The sequence below is a fragment of the Ctenopharyngodon idella genome, chromosome 16 (assembly GCF_019924925.1).
Source record: "Ctenopharyngodon idella isolate HZGC_01 chromosome 16, HZGC01, whole genome shotgun sequence".
Classification (NCBI taxonomy): Eukaryota; Metazoa; Chordata; class Actinopteri; order Cypriniformes; family Xenocyprididae; genus Ctenopharyngodon; species Ctenopharyngodon idella.
Window position 1 is genome coordinate 35,183,522 of NC_067235.1, and position 25,020 is coordinate 35,208,541.

The 25,020-nt window shown below is 44.9% G+C and overlaps 1 protein-coding gene across 1 annotated transcript in view; it reads right to left on the reverse strand.

The window, feature by feature from the left end:
* The window catches only part of LOC127496703 (intermembrane lipid transfer protein VPS13B-like), a 97,845-nt gene that overhangs the window by 13,970 nt on the left and 58,855 nt on the right, over positions 1-25,020 (reverse strand). The window contains 17 exon segments of the mRNA XM_051864402.1: positions 65-272; positions 2,347-2,523; positions 2,809-2,984; positions 3,062-3,145; positions 3,446-3,709; positions 3,796-3,951; positions 6,501-6,662; positions 8,744-9,096; positions 9,200-9,381; positions 9,460-9,653; positions 12,067-12,251; positions 12,335-12,539; positions 12,927-13,132; positions 16,488-16,829; positions 17,695-17,832; positions 17,911-18,532; positions 24,848-24,991. Of these exon segments, the coding sequence (XP_051720362.1) occupies positions 65-272; positions 2,347-2,523; positions 2,809-2,984; positions 3,062-3,145; positions 3,446-3,709; positions 3,796-3,951; positions 6,501-6,662; positions 8,744-9,096; positions 9,200-9,381; positions 9,460-9,653; positions 12,067-12,251; positions 12,335-12,539; positions 12,927-13,132; positions 16,488-16,829; positions 17,695-17,832; positions 17,911-18,532; positions 24,848-24,991 (3,798 nt within the window).

The following is a 25,020-nucleotide window of genomic DNA, read 5'->3' on the forward strand; positions in this document are numbered from 1 at the left end:
CAGGACAGACGTTACAGGGTGATTCTGTTCTTAACGTTATTGTGATGCAGACAGACAGACAGACCTTAAAGTTGGGCGGAACGATGGTTTTCCCAGCTGGTATCTGCACTACGATGCTCTCGGCCTCAAACATCCAGAGGTCCCAGTGCGAGCGGTTCACCAGAAGAGCCCACGGCAGCAGCTCCACCAGCAGCGTGTTCAGACCCGAGCGCCATGCACTCAGACGCACCTGCATTGGACTGTCCCACTGCGCCACCGACTCCACCGCACACCTGAACACACACACACACACAAACACACAGACAACGACATGTTGAGCAGCTGTGCAGTTTGTGTTGCCCGTTCACACCAAGAACTGTCACTATATCGATAACGATATTAGCATCCACACTGTACATTTAACTATAGTGATTACTATAATGATAACTCAAATGATAACGATAATTAGTCATAACTATAATGGTAACTATAGTGATATCTATAACGATTACTATAGTGATAACTATAATGATAACTAAAATGATAACAATAACTATAGTGATAACTATACGATAACTAGTGATAACTTACGATGACTATAATAATAACGATAACTATAGTGATAACTAACGATAACTATAGTGATAACTATAACGATAACTAAAATGATAACTAGCGATAACAATAATGATAACTATAACGATAGCTAAAATGATAACGATAACTATAGTAATAACTATAACGATAACTATAGTGATAACTATAATGATAACAATAACTATAGTGATAACTATAATGATAACTAGTGATAACTTACGATAACTATAATAATAACGATAACTATAGTGATAACTATAACAATAACTAAAATGATAACGATAACTATAGTGATAACTATGATAACTACAGTGATAACTATAATAACAATAATACGATAACTATAATAATAACGATAACTATAGTGATAACTAACGATAACTAGTCATAACTATAACGATAACTATAGTGATAACTAACGATAACTAGTCATAACTACAACGATAACTATAGTGATAACTAACAATAACTATAGTGATAACTATAATGATAACAATAATACGATAACTATAATAATAACGATAATGACAACTATAGTGATAACTAACGATAACTATAGTGATAACTATAACGATAACTAAAATGATAATGATAACTATAACGATAACTATAACAATAACTATAGTGATAACTAACGATAACTATAGTAATAACTATAACGATAACTATAGTGATAACTAGAATAACTAAAATGATAACGATAACTACAGTGATAACTAACGATAACTAGTCATAACGATAACTAGTCATAACGATAACTAGTCATAACTATAACGATAACTATAATGATAACAATAACTATAGTGATAGCTATAACGATAACTAGTGATAACTTACGATAACTATAATGATAACTATAGTGATAACTAACGATAACTACAGTGATAACTATAACGATAACTAAAATGATAATAACTATAGTGATAACTAACGATAACTATAGTGATAACTACAATCATAATTAAAATGATAACGATAACTATAGTGATAACTAACGATAACTAGTCATAACTATAACGATAACTAAAATGATAACGATAACTATAGTGATAATTAACGATAACTATAGTGATAACTATAACGATAACTAAAATAACGATAACTATAGTGATAACTAACGATAACTATAATGATAACTAATGATAACTAGTCATGACTACAATGATAACTATAGTGATAACTAACGATAACTATAGTGATAACTATAACGACAACGATAACTAAAATGATAACGATAACTATAGTGATAATTAATGATAACTATAGTGATAACCATAACGATAACTAAAATAACGATAACTATAGTGATAACTAACGATAACTATAATGATAACTAATGATAACTAGTCATAACTACAATGATAACTATAGTGATAACTATAATGATAACGATAACTATAGTGATAACTATAATGATAACGATAACTATAGTGATAACTAACGATAACTATAGTGATAACTAACGATAACTATAGTGATAACTATAACGATAACTAAAATGATAACGATAACTATTTTCATAGGTGGCAGTTTCTGGATTCTGATTGGCTGTCAATGTTTTTATCGTTCATCAGCTAGAAAAAATTGATTTCAACTATTCCTCTGTGATGTTATTGTTATAGTTGTGGTGTGGACTCTGATAGAGTGATTATTGCAGCGTATGGTTATAGTTATCATTCTTGGTGTGAACAGGCTTTAATGCATGAATGAATGCATCACATGACACGTGTGAGTGTGTGTATGTGTGTGTGAGACTGTGTGTGTGCGCACCTGTCAGTCTGTCGGCTGCTGTAGGGCCAGGCCGGATCGCTGGAGGTCTTCTCTCCATAGAAGTGCTCTAGAACATCCTGCTGGTTCTGGTTCTGTTCTGGTGCTGCTCTGCTCAGGATCTGTTTAATAACAGCAGTGGACACAGGAACTGCACAGTGAGACGCGTCCTCTTCCTCCCTGGAACACAAACACAAAATCACTGCATTATGGGTAATGGCTCAATGGAACAGCTAGAACAGTGTGTGGGTTTCAAACACACACAGAACAAGCTCCTGTCTGCAGTTCACTCAGCGAACACGAGAGAGTGTGTGTGGCTATGACTGTCTGTGTCTGACCACACACACTGACCGCAGTGAGAGATTCCTGTGTGTCATTACAGGACGAGAGTTTGACCGAAGCATCAGTCTTGCTGTACTGTGTGTGTGAGCCTGTCTGTGTGAGTGTGTGTGTGTGTGTGTGTACCTGGCCTGGAAGGTGAGGTGGTGTGTCAGATCTGCCTCCACGTTCAGCAGCGCCTCCTGGTGTCCACGGCCGCGAATGAGCTGCGTGTCTCTGTGACCCAGACTCCTCTTCTCCACATGAACCAGAACCGGATCTGGCAGGTGACTCCACATCATGAAGAGAGGACTGAACACAACCTGAACACGCATGTGCAGTCTCATCAACTGATGACCACCGTCAATACACTCGAGTGTGTGTGTGTGTGTGTACTCACCACTCTCTGCTGCATGTGTGTGTTTGGCTCCAGCAAGATTTGTGTGCACCAGACATGTAGCAGCGATCCATTAGAACACGGCACCTGCACACACACACACACACACACATGATAGGACACCCTGATAGTTCATCATTCATTTCCTGTGCTTGAACACAGCAGCTGATGTTGCTCATTCAGTGAGTCTCTGGACAGGAAGTGCAGGGGTGGACACAGGAAGAACAAACAATCACAATCCCTTCAGACATGATCAGCGCTGAGGAATCACGCCACACACGCTCATGGACGTGTGTTCCAGATCAGATGTTCAAACGTCATGTGATGCTTTTAAATTGGTTTATTTAAGTGACTATAAAACCTGTCTGATTATTGATCGTGACTCACCTGCACCACAGAGCTGTTGTGTTTGTCGCTGTGATCCAGACAGACGTCCTGCGACCAGGCATCATCGCCGCACGCACGCACACACAGCTCCGTCAGCTCCGCGTCCTCCAGCACAAACGAGGGCGGTTTGCTGTCCGGCTCCAGACGGGCGACGCGCTCGCGCAGCACGGGCTGACAGTCCTGAGCCGTGTAGTGCTGGACGAGCCGCAGCTCGATGGGCTGATGGAGGTAACTGCACATCACCTGTCTGCCACAGATGATCACCTGACAGAGAGAGACGCTCCGTGTCATATGACATTTATTATCACTGCTAAGTGGGAATGTCTTTGTGTGTGTGTGTCTTTGTGCACCTGTTTCTGGACTCCGGTGAGCTGTTTGACCCTGATGATGAGAGACGCCGTCTGTCCTTTATGTTGGATGGTTCGCAGCAGCGTCCCCACGTCGTCCACGCTGAAGGGTTCGGCCCAGCGCCAGTTCCCCCAGCCCTCCATGCAGATGTGCAGCAGCTGAAACACAAGCCACGTCAGCATTAGAGGTCAACCGATTGATCGTTTTTGCTGAATAATCGGCATCGATAGCTGATTGCTGGAACAATCAGTCCACTGTCATTATACAGTATGAGAGCGACCTCTAGAGGAGAAACAGAAACTATCACTGATGCCTCGTGGATTACTGGAGAACAGCAGAATGTGTGCCATCGAGGCTGAGAGGACGCTAACATTAGCAGTAGCTCAAGCAGTTAAAACACACGCACACGCACACACACACACACACGTTTGTTTTTGTGAATTGTGGGGACATTCCATAGGCGTAATGGTTTTTATAATGTACAAACCGTATTTTTTCTCCCCCTACACTACCCCTAAACCTACCCATCACAGGAAACTGCACATTTTTACTTTCTCAAAAAAAACTCATTCTGTGATTTATAAGCCTTTTGAAAAATAGGGACATGGAGTAATGTCCTCATAAGTCACCCTCTCCTTGTAATACCTGTCATACCCATGTCATTATACAAATTTGTGTCCTGATATGTCACAAAAACACGCACTCACTCACACACACACACACACACACACACACACACTCACTCACTCTCACACACACCATCTTCTGCACATGAGTGTGTGTGTGTATTAATGCTGATTAAACTGTTGGCAGTGTGAACTCTTGTTTATCATTCCTCTGAATCTGGAATCTGACAGAAACTCTGTTGGGTCAGCGTGAGATCACACCGACACTCTGAACTGGGCTAAGCGTTGCTCAAACTGTAAAGTTAAACAAATTAGCGTGAGGGTCAAAGCGTGCGGTGACCGCGGTCAGGCCTGATCCTTGCGCTTTCCTGTCCGTTTGAAGGCGGATTCCGTTACGAAAACACGGCCAATCAAAGGCTGAAGTCAATTTGAGGAGATCTTCCTCCTCCAGAGGGCTGCCGAGTGGAAATGACATAATTTCTCAGATCTCTGCGCTGTATTACTCATCAGACGTGTGGAAGCAGCGGCCCGAGCGCCTTGACCCCCTTTATTTTTACAACAGCCCATTTTCTAGCGCCTGTGGCCGAGCGTGACCTTCGGGGAGAAGCCATAACACCGGCCCTCGCCTCACATCAAACGCAGCCGCCGCACGTGTTCCAGCTCAGCCGCGAGCCAAACGCAACCGGACATGTACAAAAACACACGCCAGAAACACGCGACCCCGACAAAATTAGAAAATGTGCTGAAAACGGCTCACATCATGTGGAGGAACCGTGATCTGATTTTTAGATTTGATATCAGTGTTTTTTCTCTGAGCACAGATCTTCACATTTAACATGGAAACCAGCGCAAACTCCCACGCATGAGTCGCTCTCACACCCTTCCACACCAGCGGCCGTAACTCAAACCAGGAAATTATGGATGTGAGATGCAGCTATAATTGCGATGGGCCGCCAGGGGCTCGTTCACATGATGCATGACCTCATCACGGCCCGGAGGAGTTTGTTTCTGTGTCCAAACAGCAAGTGTGTGAAAGAGGCATGAGGACGAGCTCAACACGCAAGATTTATTCATTATCTGTGTGCGAGCGTGTTTACTGCAACTGCAATTAAGACCATTTACTCTGTGTGTGTGTGTGTGTGTGTGTGTTTGTGTGTTTTAGGGGTTTGGCAGCAGCTACTGTGATGAACCCCCACTGCCCCCCAAAGGAACAGACAGGAAGTGGAATATCCGCCCAAATTCCGTCCAGATTGGTGCTAATGGACTCCATACTGAACGCGCCCCAGACAGCGTCCACAGCCCTGAAGTCATTCGCATGCCACACGAGTCCCAGCGGAGACACGCCGCGCGGTGAACGCCCCACACCGCAGTGCACAGTGGGAAAAAGAGCCTGAGCGTTTAGTGACTCAAAAACACCCGTGTAATAAAAACCATCCGTCACAAACGGCAGAGATTGAAACAAGAGCCGGCACAGGACAAGAGCAGCAGACGTTGCGCCATCTTCTCCAGTCCTGCAGCATCAGGGCTCGAACCCGCAGACGCACTGAGAACATCAGACCGGACAAACACCCTCGGACCGGCGAACCGCGAGAGAGGACGACAGTCAGGACGGCACTAGACGCTGTGGTTGCGGTGACAGACAAACAGACAGAGACGCGGCTGCTGTGGTCAGTGTGTCTGAGCGTCTCTGGACACATTCAGACTGTGGCTGCAGGAAAAGGAAACTCTTCCCTGCTGGAGTTACAGCAGATACAGACACACATCATCTTCAAAAAGAGGGAAAAACCCACGAGCGACTAGTGCTGCATGTGTGTGTGTGTGTGTGAGAGTGTGTGGCACAATAGCTGCTGTTCACGTTCAGGCATTACCTCACACACAAACACACAGGGGGGCGTTCATAAAGCGTGTCATGGGTGGCGCTGCTGCAGGTGTTGAACTTTATACTGTTACACACACACACACACACAAGAGAGAGAGAGAATCTGCTCTACACACCATTTGAGTTTCAAAACCACACAGAGACAGACAAACCTGACAGAGACACTTGACTGATAGATAGATAGACAGACAGACGGACGCACCTGTGGGGATTTGTGGGTTCTCCAGCTGTACTGGTGACTCTGGTTGCTCTGCAGCAGGATGTTCTCATCTGTGTCCACCTGTCCGAACCGCAGAACTTCCTGTGTGTCATTACAGATGACGTAATGACTGAAAACCACCTCCTCAGCGTCCAACACACCGTTCTGAAACACAACAAACAGCCAGTTCAATCATTCCCCATGTGAACATCCCTCTGACGGTCCACAGGACACAAGAACAGCCTGAGACATGTTCACACTGCAGTCTGTCTGACAGGTGTGAAAGCGGTTTGATGAAAGTCCAGTTGTTCTTAAGAACTTCCGAAAAAATATAAGCCAGCTGGAAAACTTCCGGTGAAATGTCACTTGTTGGTGTGTCGGTATCTTCAATGTGTTCAATGTAGCTTTAAAGTGTTAGTTCACCCAAAAATGAAAATTTCTGTCATTAATTACTCCCCCTCATGTCGTTCCACACCCGTAAGACCTTTGTTCATCTTCAGAACACAAATTAAGATATTTTTGATGAAATCCGAGAGGTTTATGACTCATCCATAGACAGCAATATAATCAACAATTTCAAGGTCCAGAAAGGTACTAAAGACATAGTTGTCTTTCTTTTGTTTCGTTTTTCCCTCAGGATAAATTTGTCTTAGGCAATCAATCAAGAGAGCAGATCAAACATACAACAATCAACTATCAAAAAAAGTTTTGGGTGAACTAACCCTTTAAATAGTCAGGCCTAGCATTAATATAGTTATTCAAACGTAAGACGACATAAAAAAAGACATATCTCAGTCTTCCTGAAATTCAATTCGACCATCAGTTTTCTTACTTTCATGTGAAAAAGCATCAACACACTGTAAATTAAAGATTAATTGTGCACTTTAGATAGATTCATTGAAGCACAAGTGTGCTGAAATCATTGATCTTGAGCTGCACTGACTGACAGCTTCAGTGATTATAAAGGGAGAGCGTTGTGTTCGCTTTCTGTGTAATTCATTCACAAGAAAAGTTATTGTTTTTCATGAGATTTTGAGTACTTAATACATCACGTTGACAAAATGTATTTTAAAACCTAGTGATTTTATAATGTTTATTATTCATTCAAAAGCGAAACAGTGTAAAACCATTACAAGAAATGGCTAATATATGCAGAAATAAATAGTCCTCTGCTGCCATCTGCCGGTTATAGTGGTAATTAATGTCTTTTATTTTTAAATAAAAGTGTTTTCTATCAAATATTGGATTTCCTACATTTTGAAATGTTCGGTTTTACAAATGGGGACAATCTCAGAAGGATGAACAAATAATGTTTTTGGTCATCACATTAAAAATATCATTTGAAGTGCTGGAAAAATGTTGTGTGTGTGTCTAATTACAGACACCGCGTAACTTATTCAAACATTCCCATTAGCTTCATCTTTATTGCAATCAATTAAACTGGTCTATTGGCAAATTAGGCTATTTAAAATACATTAAAATATAGATACGAGATTAAAAAGTCAGCCATTGATGGTTTTGTGTCAATGTACAGTGAGTACAGAACGATTACAGTTCACCGGAAATGACCTAGCTGGCTTAACGAAAACCAGCAAGTAACCGTGCATATGTTCAGTTCCTGTGCTGGTCTGGACTCACCTGAACTCTAACACACTATTGATGATGTACGTCATCTCATGACAGTCTGATGCTTATAACGTGGTTCACACTCTCACACACACACACACACGTTACTGGAAACACATCATCAGCGCCTCCAAACTCTGAGTCACAGCAACATTTCCCATCATTCTCTCCCACTGAGTGGATGAGCTGTTGTTGGCCGTGTGTATGTGTGTGTGTGTGTTAGAGCAGCACAGATGAGTGTGTGTGTTTTTATAGAGAAACATAGTAACACTCCACAGGAAGACACTGTAATCCTCTCATATTTACACAGTCACATGATACAGTGATGAAAGAGTCACTGTCTGTCAATCACATATAAACACACCCAGAACCTGCAGAACTCTGGGACAGATCACGTTAAACAGCTCTATAATTCAGCTCCATAATCTCTGTCTGAGCACATGTGACTGTCTGTCAGGACACTTGTGCACATGTGTGTGTGTGTATGTAGGTTTGCACAACTACTTAGTAAGTCTACTGCTTTTCAAAAGAAGCATAAACTATTGATAAACAACCTCGAATTCCACTTTACTGTTCATGTCATGATCATCCAGCAGCAGAACTGGTCAGTGTGGTCTCACCTGTCTCCAGGCCTGCAGCGCCCGGTCCAGCGTGTGTACGGCGTACTGGCCGGCGGCGGCCTGAAGCAGCTCTAGTGTGGCGTCACAGTGCAGCGTGTGCCGTGAGTGTGTGCGCGTGTGTGTGGCGTGTCCCTGCAGGCTGACGGGTTGAACGACGGGCAGCTGCGTGAGGTTACGGTACTCCAGCAGACGGCAGCTCAACGTGGACGAGAAGCTGAGCTCGTGACAGCACTGAGACACGTCACTCCACTGACGCACAAACACGCACGGCTCACGCACACACACCACCGCAAACTCCTGATCCTGAGGCAACTTCCTGTCTGGGAGGAAGGGGCGGAGCTTCTGGCATGGCACTGCAAAAGAGTCAAATTAGAGAAAAGAATAAAATCAGCACAAAATGTTTAAGTGTTTATCTTGATTGTACACACACACACACACACACACTCACACATTTACCTGTGCCCAGCTGATCCAGGTTGTGGCAGAAGTGCAGCTCCAGGAAGGCCAGTCGTAAGGAGACGCCGACTGACGGCACGAACCATGGTGCAAAACACGAGTCCACTCGAGTACATGCAGCCAGAGCAGTAGGACACACCAGCTGCTCACAGGGCACCTGAGAACCTGATTCACTGTCCGAACTACACACACACAGACAGACATGATTACACAATAGCACACTCGCATCTAAAACACAAACTCAGGTAAAACACACTCACCTCTCCTCTCCACCATCACTGGTGCTGTTGAGCACCACCCTCCAAAGGTCAGAGGTCACCAGGGCAGTCTGGTGTGTGTCGGGGGTCAGAGTGGGCAGGGTCAGCTCACACACGCTGCTCTCTGATAGGCTGAACTCTCTATACGGCACAAACGCTCGCTGCAGCTCGTCCCAGTACTCCAGACTGCACGGCACCTACAGACAGAGACAGATGAGTTTATAACTCTTAAAGAGCTTCTGATGCTCCATCAAATGAATGAAACACTAATGATCATCATGAGAAGCTCTTTGTGTCACAAATGCTCCTCAAACACAAATACAGTGTTTGTCACCATAAAACTGAGCAAAAACACAAACTGAAAGACTTTCAGTGTGTCATGAATGACAAAAGAGTGAAAGAGAAACTGTCTCTCGGTCTGTTTGTCTGACTCGGGTGTGAAATCTGTTTCTCTTAATCAAATGGCAACAGTCACTGCTTTACGAGCGTTTCCTGTAAAACTGCAGAAATCAAATCACAGGATCAATTAATCAAGGCTTTCTGAAGCTGCAACAAAAGGAAAAAATAAAGTTCTGAGCTGAAAATAATTAAATATGAATCATGAGCTGGTGCATGTGCATGTGCACATTGCTGCAGACACGCATCCAGCGAACATGTGCATGTCTGTGACGGTCCAATCAGCTCTCAGCTCAATGACGACAGTGATTGACTCATGCAGTCATCAGCATTAGCAGCACTAACATAGCGCTAATGCAGCACTAATGTAGCACTAATGCAGCAGTAATGCAGTGTTCACCTGCAGCTCTAATACAGCACTAATGCAGCACTAATGTAGCACTAATGCAGCACTAATGTAGCACTAATGCAGTGTTCACCTGCAGCACTAATGCAACTCTAATGCAGCACTAATGCAGTGTTCACCTGCAGCACTAATGCAGCACTAATGCAGCGTTCACCTGCAGCTCTAATGCAGCACTAATGCAGTGTTCACCTGCAGCACTAATGCAGCACTAATGCAGCGTTCACCTGCAGCACTAATACAGCTCTAATGCAGCACTAATACAGCGTTCACCTGCAGCTCTAATGCAGCACTAATGCAGCACTAATGCAGTGTTCACCTGCAGCACTAATGCAGCACTAATGCAGCGTTCACCTGCAGCACTAATGCAGCTCTAATGCAGCACTAATGCAGCGTTCACCTGCAACTCTAATGCAGCACTAATGCAGTGTTCACCTGTAGCACTAATGCAGCACTAATGCAGCGTTCACCTGCAGCACTAATGCAGCTCTAATGCAGCACTAATGCAGCTCTAATGCAGCACTAATGCAGCGTTCACCTGCAGCACTAATGCAGCTCTAATGCAGCACTAATGCAGCGTTAATGCAGCTTTAATGCAGCTCTAATGCAGCACTAATGCAGCGCAAATGCAGCACTAATGCAGTGTTCACCTGCAGCACTAATGCAGCTCTAATGCAGCACTAATGCAGCTCCAATGCAGCACTAATGCAGCTTTAATGCAGCACTAATGCAGCTCTAATGCAGCACTAATGCAGTGTTCACCTGCAGCACTAATGCAGCTCTAATGCAGCACTAATGCAGCTCCAATGCAGCACTAATGCAGCTTTAATGCAGCACTAATGCAGCGTTCACCTGCAGCACTAATGCAGCTCTAATGCAGCACTAATGCAGCGTTAATGCAGCGTTAATGCAGCTCTAATGCAGCACTAATGCAGTGTTCACCTGCAGCACTAATGCAGCTCTAATGCAGCACTAATGCAGCGCAAATGCAGCACTAATGCAGCGCTAATGCAGCTCTAATGCAGCACTAATGCAGTGTTCACCTGCAGCACTAATGCAGCACTAATGCAGCGCTAATGCAGCTCTAATGCAGCACTAATGCAGCGCTAATGCAGCACTAATGCAGCACTAATGCAGCGTTAATGCAGCGCTAATGCAGTGTTCACCTGCAGCACTAATGCAGCGCTAATGCAGTTGTAATGCAGCACTAATGCAGCACTAATGCAGTGTTCACCTGCAGCACTAATGTAGCACTAATGCAGTGTTCACCTGCAGCACTAATGCAGCACTAATGCAGTGTTCACCTGCAGCACTAATGCAGCACTAATGCAGCGCTAATGCAGCTCTAATGCAGCACTAATGCAGCTCTAATGCAGCACTAATGCAGTGTTCACCTGCAGCACTAATGCAGCACTAATGCAGCGCTAATGCAGCGCTAATGCAGCTCTAATGCAGCACTAATGCAGCTCTAATGCAGCACTAATGCAGTGTTCACCTGCAGCACTAATGCAGCACTAATGCAGCTCTAATGCAGCACTAATGCAGCACTAATGCAGTGTTCACCTGCAGCACTAATGCAGCACTAATGCAGTGCTAATGCAGCACTAATGCAGTGCTAATGCAGCGCTAATGCAGCACTAATGCAGCACTAATGCAGTGTTCACCTGCAGCGCTAATGCAGCACTAATGCAGTGCTAATGCAGCACTAATGCAGTGCTAATGCAGCGCTAATGCAGCACTAATGCAGCGCTAATGCAGCGCTAATGCAGCGTTCACCTGCAGCAGTAATGCAGCTCTAATGCAGCGCTCACCTGCAGCACGTCTCCGAGGTCGGCCGTGCTGATATCTGGGTCATCTGTGGTGTTGAAGGGAACAGGTGTGATTCTGAGGAACGTGATCACGCGTGGTTCAGGATACCGCCACAGCATTACACCTGAAGACTCATCCGTCTCCCTCCAAAACACCACCTCATGAGGCGACGGCAACTTCTGACACGCTGAGAGACAGACAGACATCAGATCATCACACACACTTACAAAAGTTTTATGAAGCTCTAACACATACATGTGTGTGTGTTACCTGAGTCCTGTATGTACTGGAAGAGGCCTGTGCGCAGGTCATCAGAGGAGTGTTCTGATTGGACAGGGCGAGGGGTGGGCAGGGGCGAAGAGAGGAGGGGCTTATCGGTAGACTCCGCCTCCGTACTGCTCATCTGACTCCAGTAGTTCTGCAGCTGCTCTTGAATCTCAGATAAACAGTTAAACTGCTGCTGCCCCCAAAACACCTGTGACAGACAGACAGATGACAGACAGACAGAAGGTTTTCAGTGAGGGTTAGTGTGTGGGTTAGGTTTAGGTAGCAGAATTTATAACTAACTGTATATAAGAACAATACAAGTCTATGCAATGTCTCCAGTTAGATAGCTAAGTAAATGTGTGTGAGTGCTTGGCCTGAATCAGCTGGAATCTCTGACTCAGAATGACTCTGTGTGTCTCTGACTAACAGTGAACAGGAACATTAGGGGATTTCTGCATGTTCAGCGGCCGCACTCAGAGTTTACGGAGATGAGCGCATGATTTCATTTAAGACACGTTCAATAGAACGGAAGGACACATGTGTGGAGAGTGAGAGGTTATGCAAACAGAAGCAGCAGCGGCATTTGTCATGTTACCTGAAGCAGTCCTCCCTTCATGTCAATCAACACTCTCGGGGGTCCAGGTGAGTCGAGGGTGGAGCTTCCGCTGTGTCTGCACCAATGAGCCTCCAGATCTGCACTGCAGGAAAACGGACCCACAAACACGGAGCTTCTGTCCTTTAGACCCGTGCGCACCAACACGTCCTCACACTGAACTGACAGACAGACCTCCTTAAAACCGTCTGGAGAGAGAACAACAGACAGAAATCACACTCTCAGATCTGTGTTCGTTCTTGAACGGCCTGTCGTGTTCGATTAAACTCTGCAGGGGACTAAAACGCAGACGGGTCAGACGGGTCATGTGTTTCACAGCACTGCTGCTGTACTTCACGTGTGTCTGTAGCTGCTGTTGTGTGTCCAGGTATCTGAGCGTGTTACAGACAGACTAGATCCACTTCCTCTGATGGATCGTCCACGGACACACACGTCTCCATCTGGTACTGACACTCACTCTGTGGTTCATCTTTGGCTCAGTGATCGACAGGAGAGATTTAGGAGCGTGTGGTTTCGGTCTGGCAGCAGCATGACCCTTCATAAATAACACTGAGCACACACACTTGCACTTTCACACACACACACACACACACACACACACACTCATACTCACACTCGTACATTCACACACACACACTCACACTCGCACATTTACACACACACTCGCACACTCACACTCGCACACACAAACACACTCATACTCGCACACTCACATGCACTCACACACACACTCATACTCGCACACACACACACACACACACACACACTCATCCTCACACACTCACATGCACTCACACACTCACACTTGCACACTCACACACACTTATACTCGCGCACACACACACACTCATACTTGCACTCATACTCGCACACACACACACTCATACTCGCACACTCACATGCACTCACACACACACTCATACTCGCACACACACAAACACACTCATACTCGCACAATCACATGCACACACACACACTCATACTCGCACACACACACACACACACACACACAAACAAACTCATACTCGCACACTCACATGCACTCACACACACACTCATACTCGCACACACACACACATACTCACACACATTCACATGCAGTCACACACACTCATACTCGCACACTCACACTTGCACACTCACACACACTTGCACACTTACGCACTCACACAGATCGAGGACGTGCGCCTGGATACGACGACAACGCAGCCCCCTGAAGTGTCAGCAGAAATTGTGTCAACTAGATCATCCCCTGTGAAGGCCTCATCGACACGACAGCCAGTGGCACAGATTCCCAACAAACCGTCCCATACCGCTGTGATGAATATGATCCTCAACTGGATGGAACTGGAATAAATACTTTGACTGTTGCGATCCCATCGGACTTATGAAAGCTGCCCAAATCATAATAAAGCACCGTTCGCTGTCGGCCAGAGGAGAACTGGCCCCCTAACTGAGCCTGGTTTCTCCCAAGGTTTTTTTCTCCATTTTAACACCTGTCTGCCACCTGATGTCACCTGTTGGAGTTTGGGTTCCTTGCCGCCGTTGCCTTTGGCTTGCTTAGTTGGGGACACTTGACATTCAACAGTGTTTTGATCTGCCTGCAGTGACACCATTGTATGCGAACTGAACTGAGCTGGATGATGACATCACTGTTTACGCCAGTGCTGATATAGATAAATTAATAACTATTTATTCTTACAATGGAATGAATCAATACTGAACTTACTTAAGCTGGACAATGACACCATTTTCTTTAAGAGCTGCTGTGCAGCCAAAATTATATACCAGTTATCACTGTAAAGCTGCTTTGACACAATCTACATTGTAAAAGCGCTATATAAATAAAGGTGACTTGACTTGACTTGACACTCACACACGCACACTCACACACACACGCACTCACACACACTCACATGCACACACACACTCGCAGACTCACACATTCACATGCACACTCATACTTGTACACACACACTGGCACAGTCACTCACACACTCGCATATTTGCACACACACACACACACGCACACACATACATGTTTAATCTAAATGGGGACATTACATAAACTTATATTGTTTTTATACTCAGTAAGTTAAATACTATAACCTAACCATAACACACACACACACACACACTAAACCTAACAGAAAACTTTCTGCATGTATTTTTATGACATTTTTACAAATGAGGACATCCTCAAAAGATGAGTTTTTGTCAAGTGTAGCTCACTTCTGTGTACAAATTTGTCCCCAAAATAAGGTTAAGTAGGTACAAACACACACACACACACACATTAAACACATTACACACATGTATGCAGGGCTCCAGAAACTCACAGCGCTCTGTTATTTCCACACCAACACAAACGCTCACATCCTCGTCTGCTGTTTACCAGTGTTTGGCCAAACTCTGTTTCGACTGTGTTTAATAAAGGCACATCAAACTCCGGCCCGCAGAGAGAGTCCGTCTGGCTCGCGGCCGGACGCATGTCTCATGCTGCAGTTATGTCCAATCCAGTAAACAAGTGCAAATTGTTGAGGTTTTAATTAAAATTCTCAACAATCACTTTATCTGGAGAAACTCTATGAAAGCATCTGTTGAGCAGATGGGCGGCTGCGCTCAGAGAACAGCTCCGGCTCGCTGAAACTCATCTAGAGACGAACCGCACAGAGAGAAAACACACACTTCCACTGCTGGTCACTAGAACCAGTGCTGATGTGATCAAACACACCCACACTAAAATAACTCAGGACTCATTTACGTGACTTTTCCAGTCATTCCTGATTTCCTGAAATATTTTTACTCACAATTTCTACCTGATTACATATCTTAGAGTGTGGCACAACTAGTAAATTGTATATATATATAATATTCACTTTTAAAATGAGGATTCCTTATATTATCTAGATTTTCCAAGAATCCTGGTTCTTCAAAGACAAAAATGAATTGCAATAAGAAAAGTTTAAAATAAGAAAGCTTATTTGTTCTGCTTGTTTTTCTTATTTTAAGTCATTTTCAGGCCTCTATCACAAGTGTTAAAGATGAGTGTGTAAACAATGCAAACAATTTTTATGCTTAAAACAAGAACAAATTTTTGCCAACTGGGTCCGAAAAATAATCTTGTTTTCCCTTTGAATGAAGTTTATTTTTCTGATCTTGATTTAAGAGTGTTTAGATATTCGTATTGGAAAACAAGGCAAATATACTAAGTAAGAAAATAATGTTTGCAGTGTACTGTACTGCAGAAGATCACAGAGACAGATTCTTCCGCCATGTGATCTGCTGCCCTGCGGGACGGAGGTGCTGACACACACCAGCGCACATGATGGGAACCTCCTTCCTGCGCGGATCTGCTGCGGTCCGCTCAGCCCTGTTAAAGGCTTAGAGAGATTAACTGGATTTCCGGTCAGCGTAAGTAAAGCAAACGCTCTGATTATCTGCCGCAGTGCACTGTGGGTAACAGGAACGGGGCCCTGCGCTGGATTAAAGGCCCAATCAAGAGAAGCACATTAATCACTCGCACACATGCGCACGACTAACCTGCGGGTTTGATGGCGTTCTTCAGCGCCAGCGCGCCTGTCATGGCTGACACAGACAGAGTCAGACTGGGCCGCACAACATGTGACTCCATCTCCATGCTGACAACCATCTGCACCGTGCGCAGCGCCATCTTGTGGAAAGGAATGGGCGTCTGCAGGGAGCGCAGCAGCTGGTCGGCCATGGGCGGGGCGTCACTGCAGTGGTGGGCGGAGCCTGCGGGTGTTCTGGGCTGCGATTCGCCGTCCCTCTCAGGAAAGAGTCTCTTCCAGAAGTCCTTGGCCTGCTCAATTTTAGCCAGTGTGGGACTGACCCGCAGCGGCCGACTGATGTCCACCTTTAACTCTGAGAGAGAGAGAGAGAGAGAGAGAGAGAGACGTGTGTAAGGATCAAGAACACACACACACACACGGGTGTATATCTGCTTGCAGTGCTGACAGCTTTAGCTTCCTCACACTCGTCTGACTGAATACAGCTGTTCAGAAATATGACACTTCTAATTTGTTGCAGTTAATCACCTGTTGAACACACACGACTTTCTTTCTTCAGTAGAACACAAAAGAAGATATTTTTAGTCATGTCTCATTAGGTATATTTGCACTCATTTTTGTCAATCTGAATGAATCCAATCCAATTTCAGATTCCAAAAGTTCTATTTATATGAACCCTAAATTTTGCAAAACAAATCTTCCGTCTGACAGCCAGCATTCTGTGCATGTGCTTAGAATGTGTGCACTCAGAAAACCATATATCAGATGTTTAGACTGATATGGCTTTAAAACGCATACATTTAATAAACTTTTACGACGACGAAGAACTGCAAAGTCACGTAAGAGTGGCCAAGATAGAGAAGATAATCAAAAACAAGTTTTTGGCAGAGGCACAAGCTGTACAGGCTCCGCCCTCTTCTGGAAAGTGGGGTGGGGAGCAGCAGCTAATTTGCATTTAAAGATACATCCACAAAAACAGCATGTTTTTCCTTACACTCAAAAATGGGCATTTACAACATGCTATAATAAATAATCTGTGGGGTATTTTGAGCTGAAACTTCACAGACACATTCTGACAATATTACATCTTGTGAAAATGGGCATAATAGGGCCCCTTTAAATACAGTGTTTCGTGCCGTTCACACAAACACATTCCACAGTCTCTTGACGAATAAACAAACACTGGATCCGATGCAATCACATCTCCAGTCTGAACTCACCTGGTCCACTCAGGAAGTCTCTGACGACTACAGACAGGAGCGGAGGAGGGATGCCTGTCCGGCTGTCGGCCTCTCCCGCGACCGTCTGCAGCCAAAACACGCTGTAGTCTAACGCCTCCGGGAGAGACTTCCCTGCGTCTAAGAGAGAGGGAGAGACAGTTGAAGGTTGTGTGTGTGTTCTTTCTGCACCTGTAGCATGTGTGAAGTGCCACTCACCGAGACTCTTGTAGTCCGTTGCGACTCCCTTCAGCGTGAGGTCGAACAGCGACAGCTCCAGCCTCTGTTTGCGATGGTGGCAGTTGACGAGGACGGACGGCTGCGTCACCTGCAGGAATAGCAGCGGCTGCAGGCTGCAGTCTTTGTCTCCTCTGCGGCCCGGCTGTCTCACTACCGTCACGCCCAGAGCCTGTCGCGCAGACGTGCGGCCGGGCACTGAAATGCCCTCCAGAATCCCCGTCGACACGATGGCAGTGTTACCGTTGAGAAGATCGTCGGCCGTCAGCGAGGACAGAGCGCTGCCGCGAGTCGTCTCATCCTCTGGCACGTCGCGCGCGGGAGGGTTAGCCACGGGCGTGGTCGCGTACGTCATGAGAGAGATGCGGCCGGCAGTGAGGAACACGTCGAAGGGGATGAAGCTGAGGTTCTTGGTGATGGTGGGCTGCTGCGACGGCCGGGCGAGGCGGTGCTGACCCGTGCCGCTCTGCCGCTCGATCTGAACGATCCGCAGACGGGCGCTGTCGCTGCCGAAGCCACTGTCCTGCCCGCAGGGGGCGCTGCTGCCACACAAACTCTCCACGGAGCCCGAGACTGTGCCGGCCTGCGGTGGACGACCACACACCTGAACACACACATCCAGATGATAACAGACATCACACCTGCTGCTGCTGTGGATCTACAATCTGAACTTATTCAGTTGCATATACACAGAATGTGCCTTAAAGTAATCATGAAATCAATGTTTTTTTATGGGACATTGCAGTGTTTATTCTAAATGATTTATCAGTGCATATCATTGTTTTAAATTCATGTTCCCCGTAATCTTGAATCAGAATAACTTCCCCTCCCTCTTGCAGCATCTCTTCTTTACTCTGATGATGAGGGCGGGGCAACCTGTCACTCACATTAGATCCACCAATAGCACCATCATAGGGTTGTCAAAAGTACTGACTTCGGTACTGAAATTTTAAAAATGTGACGATACCAGCATTTCCCCCTGGCATTTTGAGCGCTGTTGAGCGGATTCTTAGAGGGGTGGTTGATTATGATTTGACTTTTTAAACTTTAGTTAGTGTGTAATGTTGCTGTTTGATCATAAACAACATCTGCAAAGTTACGACACTCAAAGTTCAATGCAAAGGAAGATATTTTCTTTTACAGAATTCTCTGTTTAAGGACTACAACAAACGGCTGGTAGGGACTACAACGAGCTTCTTCCCGGGTTAGTGACATCACTAAACCTAAAATTTACATAAACCCCGCCCCTGAAAACACACAACAAAGGGGGTGGGGCCATGTTGGGCTGCTTTAGAGAAGAGGAAGAGTTGTTGTAGTAGAGTGTTGTTGTCATGCCGTCATTTTACGCCGGACTGCCTCACAAACGAGGGTCAGTTCAACACAAAAGATTAACATGACGGCACATGCTAGTGGATGAGTTGAATCAACTCCACAGCAACTACATAAATTTATCCACTAACCATTCAGAAACGTCTAAAAGTTGTAACTTCTTCCTGAGTCTCTCCATCAGTGTCGACTCCGGTTTGAACAATGTAAGGCTGAACACCGTTACTGACAATCCTCATTTTGTCTGCGTGAGATTCTCCAGCTTTGTTGTTGTTGAGCGACCGAAGCGCGAGCTGTTAAAGCTCCGCCCTCTTCTGGAAAGGGGGCCGGGAGCAGCAGCTCATTTGCATTTAAAGGGACACACACAAAAACGGCGTGTTTTTGCTCACACCCAAATAGGGGCAAATTTGACAAGCTATAATAAATGATCTGTGGGGTATTTTGAGCTGAAACTTCACAGACACATTCTGGAGACACCAGAGACTTATATTACATCTTGTGAAAGTGGCATAATAGGTCCACTTTAAACACCTCTGATTGGCCCATTGTGTTCACGCGCTCAACAGATACGTCTGTGATTGGCTACAATGATCAACACTTCAAAAACATGCTGTAAATAGGTATCGTTGTGTCAAAATCCTAGGAGGAAATACTAGTATAGTCAAAATTTCAGTACTGACTTGGTAACTAACAAAGTCTGTACTTTTGATAACCCTAAACCATCCAACCATCCAATCAATTCCCCACGCTCTTCATTTTCAAGCCTCGCTCTACATTTGTTCTTGTTCTAGATGCTGTTTCACTCAGACATACGGTACAATAGGGGAGAAAAGACCAGCGCAACTTCCTTTTAAGAACTTTAAGAACTACTCAGACCAACTAGTAGTTAGTCGAGGGGTAATCATCAGTCTTACTTTTCAGATTCAAATTAGACCAATCTACATTTCCTGTAACTGACATAAAAAATTATGACCAATCCTAAAGAAAAAATGTAAATGACTATGGGGCCATTCCCACAGAACATGTTTTTCCATTTCATTGTGCTATTTTTCCATTGTTTTTCTACATAAACACACTCTAGAATGTGTTTGAGGTCTTGCTTCTTTTGCAGCATCTCATGCATGACACAGCACTCAAGTTCAAGTTCAACTTTTAAAAAAGGCTTTTTTTTTTTGCTCTTTTTCATTTCACTGACCTGCGTCTCATGTTTTTAACATTCTGTGTGAATGACCCTTAACTTGTAAGACGAGTCTAAGCAGTTTATGCAACTGGCCACAGTAATCATAAGCAAACAGACCAACAATCAAGAAATAACAAACAAGCTCAAAATATCTGAGGCTCTGCAGTGGGCGGGGCTTCACTGGTGGTATGGCATGTAAATGTGATGCATTCAGTGACAGTCACACACACACACACACACACACACACACACGGCTGATGGAGGGTCAGATTCAGTTCAGAAGCTGCACTGACGCTCTGTTCCATCTCATGAGAAACCTCATGTGTTCAGAGCTCAGCGCCAGAGAATGTTCTCCTCAAATCTGAGACTCCCTTTGAAGAAAACAAAAGCGCTTAAAAGTGAGCGCCATAAAGTGCCGCGGCCTCAGTCTGCAGGGTGGAACGCTTCCTGTGAAGTCGCATTCGCTCAGAGACGTGACGGCCGTGTGTGCATCAAAGCCCAGAGACCCCAAACTCACGACGGCAGCCCAACCACAGGAAAGACCCGGCTGGGTCACAACCTGCTGAACAACGAGCCGCCACAGTGACGGGAGAGAGCGACGGATCTCAGCGGGTTAATTCTGCAGCATAACTCACACTGCAGGAGCAAACACACATCAGGGACACTGCGGTCCGTCCGGAGAGTAAAGAAAAACTGCTCGGTTCTGTCGTGCAGATTCAACAAACAGACCTGCAGCGAGGCCGATGAGTCACTGTTGCCGGTTCTGCTGGCAAAAACACTGGGAATCCGACATCATTTACCCAGCATTCATGTTCAATGAGCTGCACTGCATTCACCCTGGAATGTGGCGGCCAATGACTAAAACCAAGAGTAAGAGTGAACAACCCTTCCACACGGTGCTCTCCAGAGGTCAGAGGTCACGGGTCAGCAGCAGGTGAGAGCTGCTCACACACTCAACTACTGACAGAACAAATCAGCTCAACATGCAAACACACACGACTCTACACTGGACTATTACACTAGATCTTCACGGTCTGTCTGATTTCACTGTATGGAAAAGAGCAGCGTGAACATTCTGCTGAACATCTGAACTGTGACACTGGGAGTAAATGACTTATTCACTCCTTTAAGAGGAGCAAAACGGAGCATTCAGGAAACCTGACCAACCTGAGGTCATGATAACCATCAGTGGTGCAGGAAGTTCAGCTCTCCGCTCAGTTTACAGCGCACTGCAGCAAACATCGAGGTGACTTCAGAACGCAGTGTCCCTCGGTGAGCTCAACTTCAAACACGCGTCTCCATGAGGTCATGAAGTCACTCTCTGGCCCCAGTGACGCTTTGCTTTGGTTACGCCAAGGAGAAACAGCAACGCGAGGAACCCCAGGGTGAGCGAGAGGTGAGACGGGCTCCAGGTGTCTCTCTGAGACCACAGCGCTCAGAAACTCTGCGACCGCAGCCGAACGCTTGAGTTATTCGCCGTCCGCTGAGGCGTAAAGCCGCTGGCAACCACCATGTTTACAGCGAGACCGACCGGACGATTTCATTTGATCCCCATCAGAGCTGCAGCTCGCTCGAAATGTGACTTACACCACAGAGCAAAACTCAGCGCTAGCAATGAAACACATTCCCATCAGCACCACCAGAACTGAACACATTCTGAGCCGGTTCTGTGGATGGATGGAAACATTTCTGATAGCTGAAATAAAAAAAGAAAAGAAAATAAACTACAATACATTTTTATGACTTCAAAACATGAAGCAATTTGAGATCATGCCAGCCCTAAAACACTAAAACTAAAACAAAAACTAAATAAACTCACTAGAAAACTCGGGAGAAAAAAAGACAACTAAACTAAAATGAACAGAGATAAAGGGAATGTTAATGAAAACTACACATTATTCACATTACATTTATGCATTTTGTCCTCAGGTTTTTTTTACCAGTTCATTTACTGGGAATAGATGACATGAGCTCAGCGTTAAAATAAAATGCTAAAATAAAATAAAAATAATACAAGTTTAAAATAAAATAAAATAGAATAAAATAAATAAAAATGATAAAAATAAAAAAATACAAAAAAAGGAAATAAAATAGAACAAAATAATAAAATAAAGTAATAAAAAAATAAAAAATACAAATAAGTCAATAAAATAAAATAAAGTAATAAAATAAAAATAATCACAAATTTTAAAGATACAATAAAAAATAAAATAAAAAAACAATAAAATAAAGTAATAAAAATGTAAAAATGCCAAAAAATAAAATAAAATAACTTACAAATTTTAAAAATACAATATGAAAAGGAAATTAAAAATAATAAAATAAAATAAAGTAATAAAAAATATAAAAGTACAAAAACTAAAAAACATAATAAAGTAATAAAAAATGTAAAAATACAAAAAATAAAAAATAAAGTAAAAATCATTACAAATTTTAAAAAATACAATATAAAAAAAAAAAGAAAATAGATATAAAAGAAAATAAAATAAATATAAATAATACATAAAGTATAGTACTCTTATTGGTAGCTGAAAGCATCATCAAATTAGCCAAACTTTTAATAATCAAACAAGTAGGACGTTTCTGATGAGCTCAACAACTACAGTGACCACATCTGAAGAACTTCATCAGGTCGAGACCCTGAACACACCCGTACGCAGCAGAACTCGCTCCTCTCACCTGTTATTTTAAACGTGTGATCTTGCTTATACAGGTGGAAGACATGTTTTCTCTCCTCAGCCGGGCTCGAGTTAACATGCGTTACCCTTCTTGAACCGTGACCCCGTTTGCCCTCGGGCACCTGAGCTGAAACCAGAGCCGCGGGTCAGCCGGCCCAACTCACAGCCCGTTTGTTTCTCCTGAATGTAATTCTGCGCCTGATGATTTTATCTGGGGTTTCACGCCAATTCTGACAAAGCGTTATGAGCGAACGCCTCAGCTGCTACTGATCTCAAATAGATCAGGTTTCAGAGGTGAATTGGGGAATGTGCCACACCGCTGGATTCGGGCACAGCGCTGAACGGGGAAAGGTGAACTGTTTTGACTGGCTGTCAATTATCAGTTGATTCTGGTACGAGGGGTCAGCGAGCGCCGAGAGAAAAAAGAACGATTGGGTTTCATAACACAGACTGGAAGGCTAAAAACACCAACCCTGAGAGCGAACAAATATTTGAGATTAGCCGCAGCGAAACTCCTTCTTCGCAGATGTTTAGCAGCCAAACGCAGGCAAAAGAAAGAAAACACACGTGACCTTCCCGGCGCGTGTGAGCGAGAGGTCTCGTACAGCGGGTTCACAGGTCAGAGCCGCGTAACGTCTGAACCCTGGAGAACGCCAATCTGAGCTTCAGCAGCTCCACGACCTCCGACGAACCGCCTGCGGAGAGAACCGATGCGGGCCACCGTCCCTCAGGGAATCTCTCCGCTTCACAATCAAAACAACCCGAAGGCTGGAGAGTTTCATCATTACACGACTCAGAAACACACTCCAACTCGACTGAACTCGCTCGTGGAGCAGAGCGAGGGGATTTCCACCTCCTTCAGACGTTTGTCGTCTTCCTGTCACTAAATCAGATGTGTTTTTATTCAGGCAACAGTTTAACTAACTCTCTTCACACTGTTGCTCCATCACGACAGGGAATCTGAGAGAGAACAGTGAGCGTGTGGCCACTGGAGGGCGCTCTGGCGTGAGTTAAACACTTCACACACACACACAAGGCTGTTAAACATCATGTCCTGAACCCAGGTGAACTCTGGGTAGTGACGCTCTGGATCTGTAGGGAGGCAGAGATGATTCAGCCCAACATCACTCCCACAATCAGATCCAGATGCGTCTCACCTCCACACAAACCCACGGCCGCCCCGAGACACACACGAGACGACACGAGAAACGAGACGCCGCGCGTTTCCCAGGCGCTACACCGATGTGTGTGTGTTGCTCCATCAGCGTGCGGTGTGTGTTTATGTGACGAGCGTGTGCTGTTTACTCAGCGTTTGAGCGCTAGCATGTCAACGGCACTCGCGATCAGACGCTCTTCTGCACATCAGACAGAGAGACAGACACGCAGAGAGAGAGAGACACTCTCCTCCATCCTCACACACGCCGCTGCCGTAAATATTTTTACATGCCGTTCCATTAGAGTGTGTGTGAGAGGCTTTTATTGAGGCGCCGAGCCCCTCCCCTCTGTAAACACTAGAGCATGATGGGAAGAGGAGAGACCAGACATACATCAGCACCCTCAAGACATTCAGACAGAAAGACCTGAGAGAGACAGACATACCTGACCAGACCTGTGTGTGTGTGTGTGAGTGTGAGTGTGTGTGTGTGTGTGTGTGTGAGTGTGTGTGTGTGAGTGTGACTGTGTGTGTGAGTGTGTGTGTGTGTGTGAGTGTGTGTGTGTGTGTGTGTTTCCGTACGTCTGCAGTGGTTTGGTCGTCGGTCGTCAGTCCCACATTGGCCTGCAGGAGCTGCTGCAGTAACTGCACCTGAGTCACGCTCAGAAACAGATCCAGACTGGACGTGACGTTCATCTCCAGACTGTGGCCGCACACCACCACTTCCTGCAGACAGAGAGACGATCATCAAATAC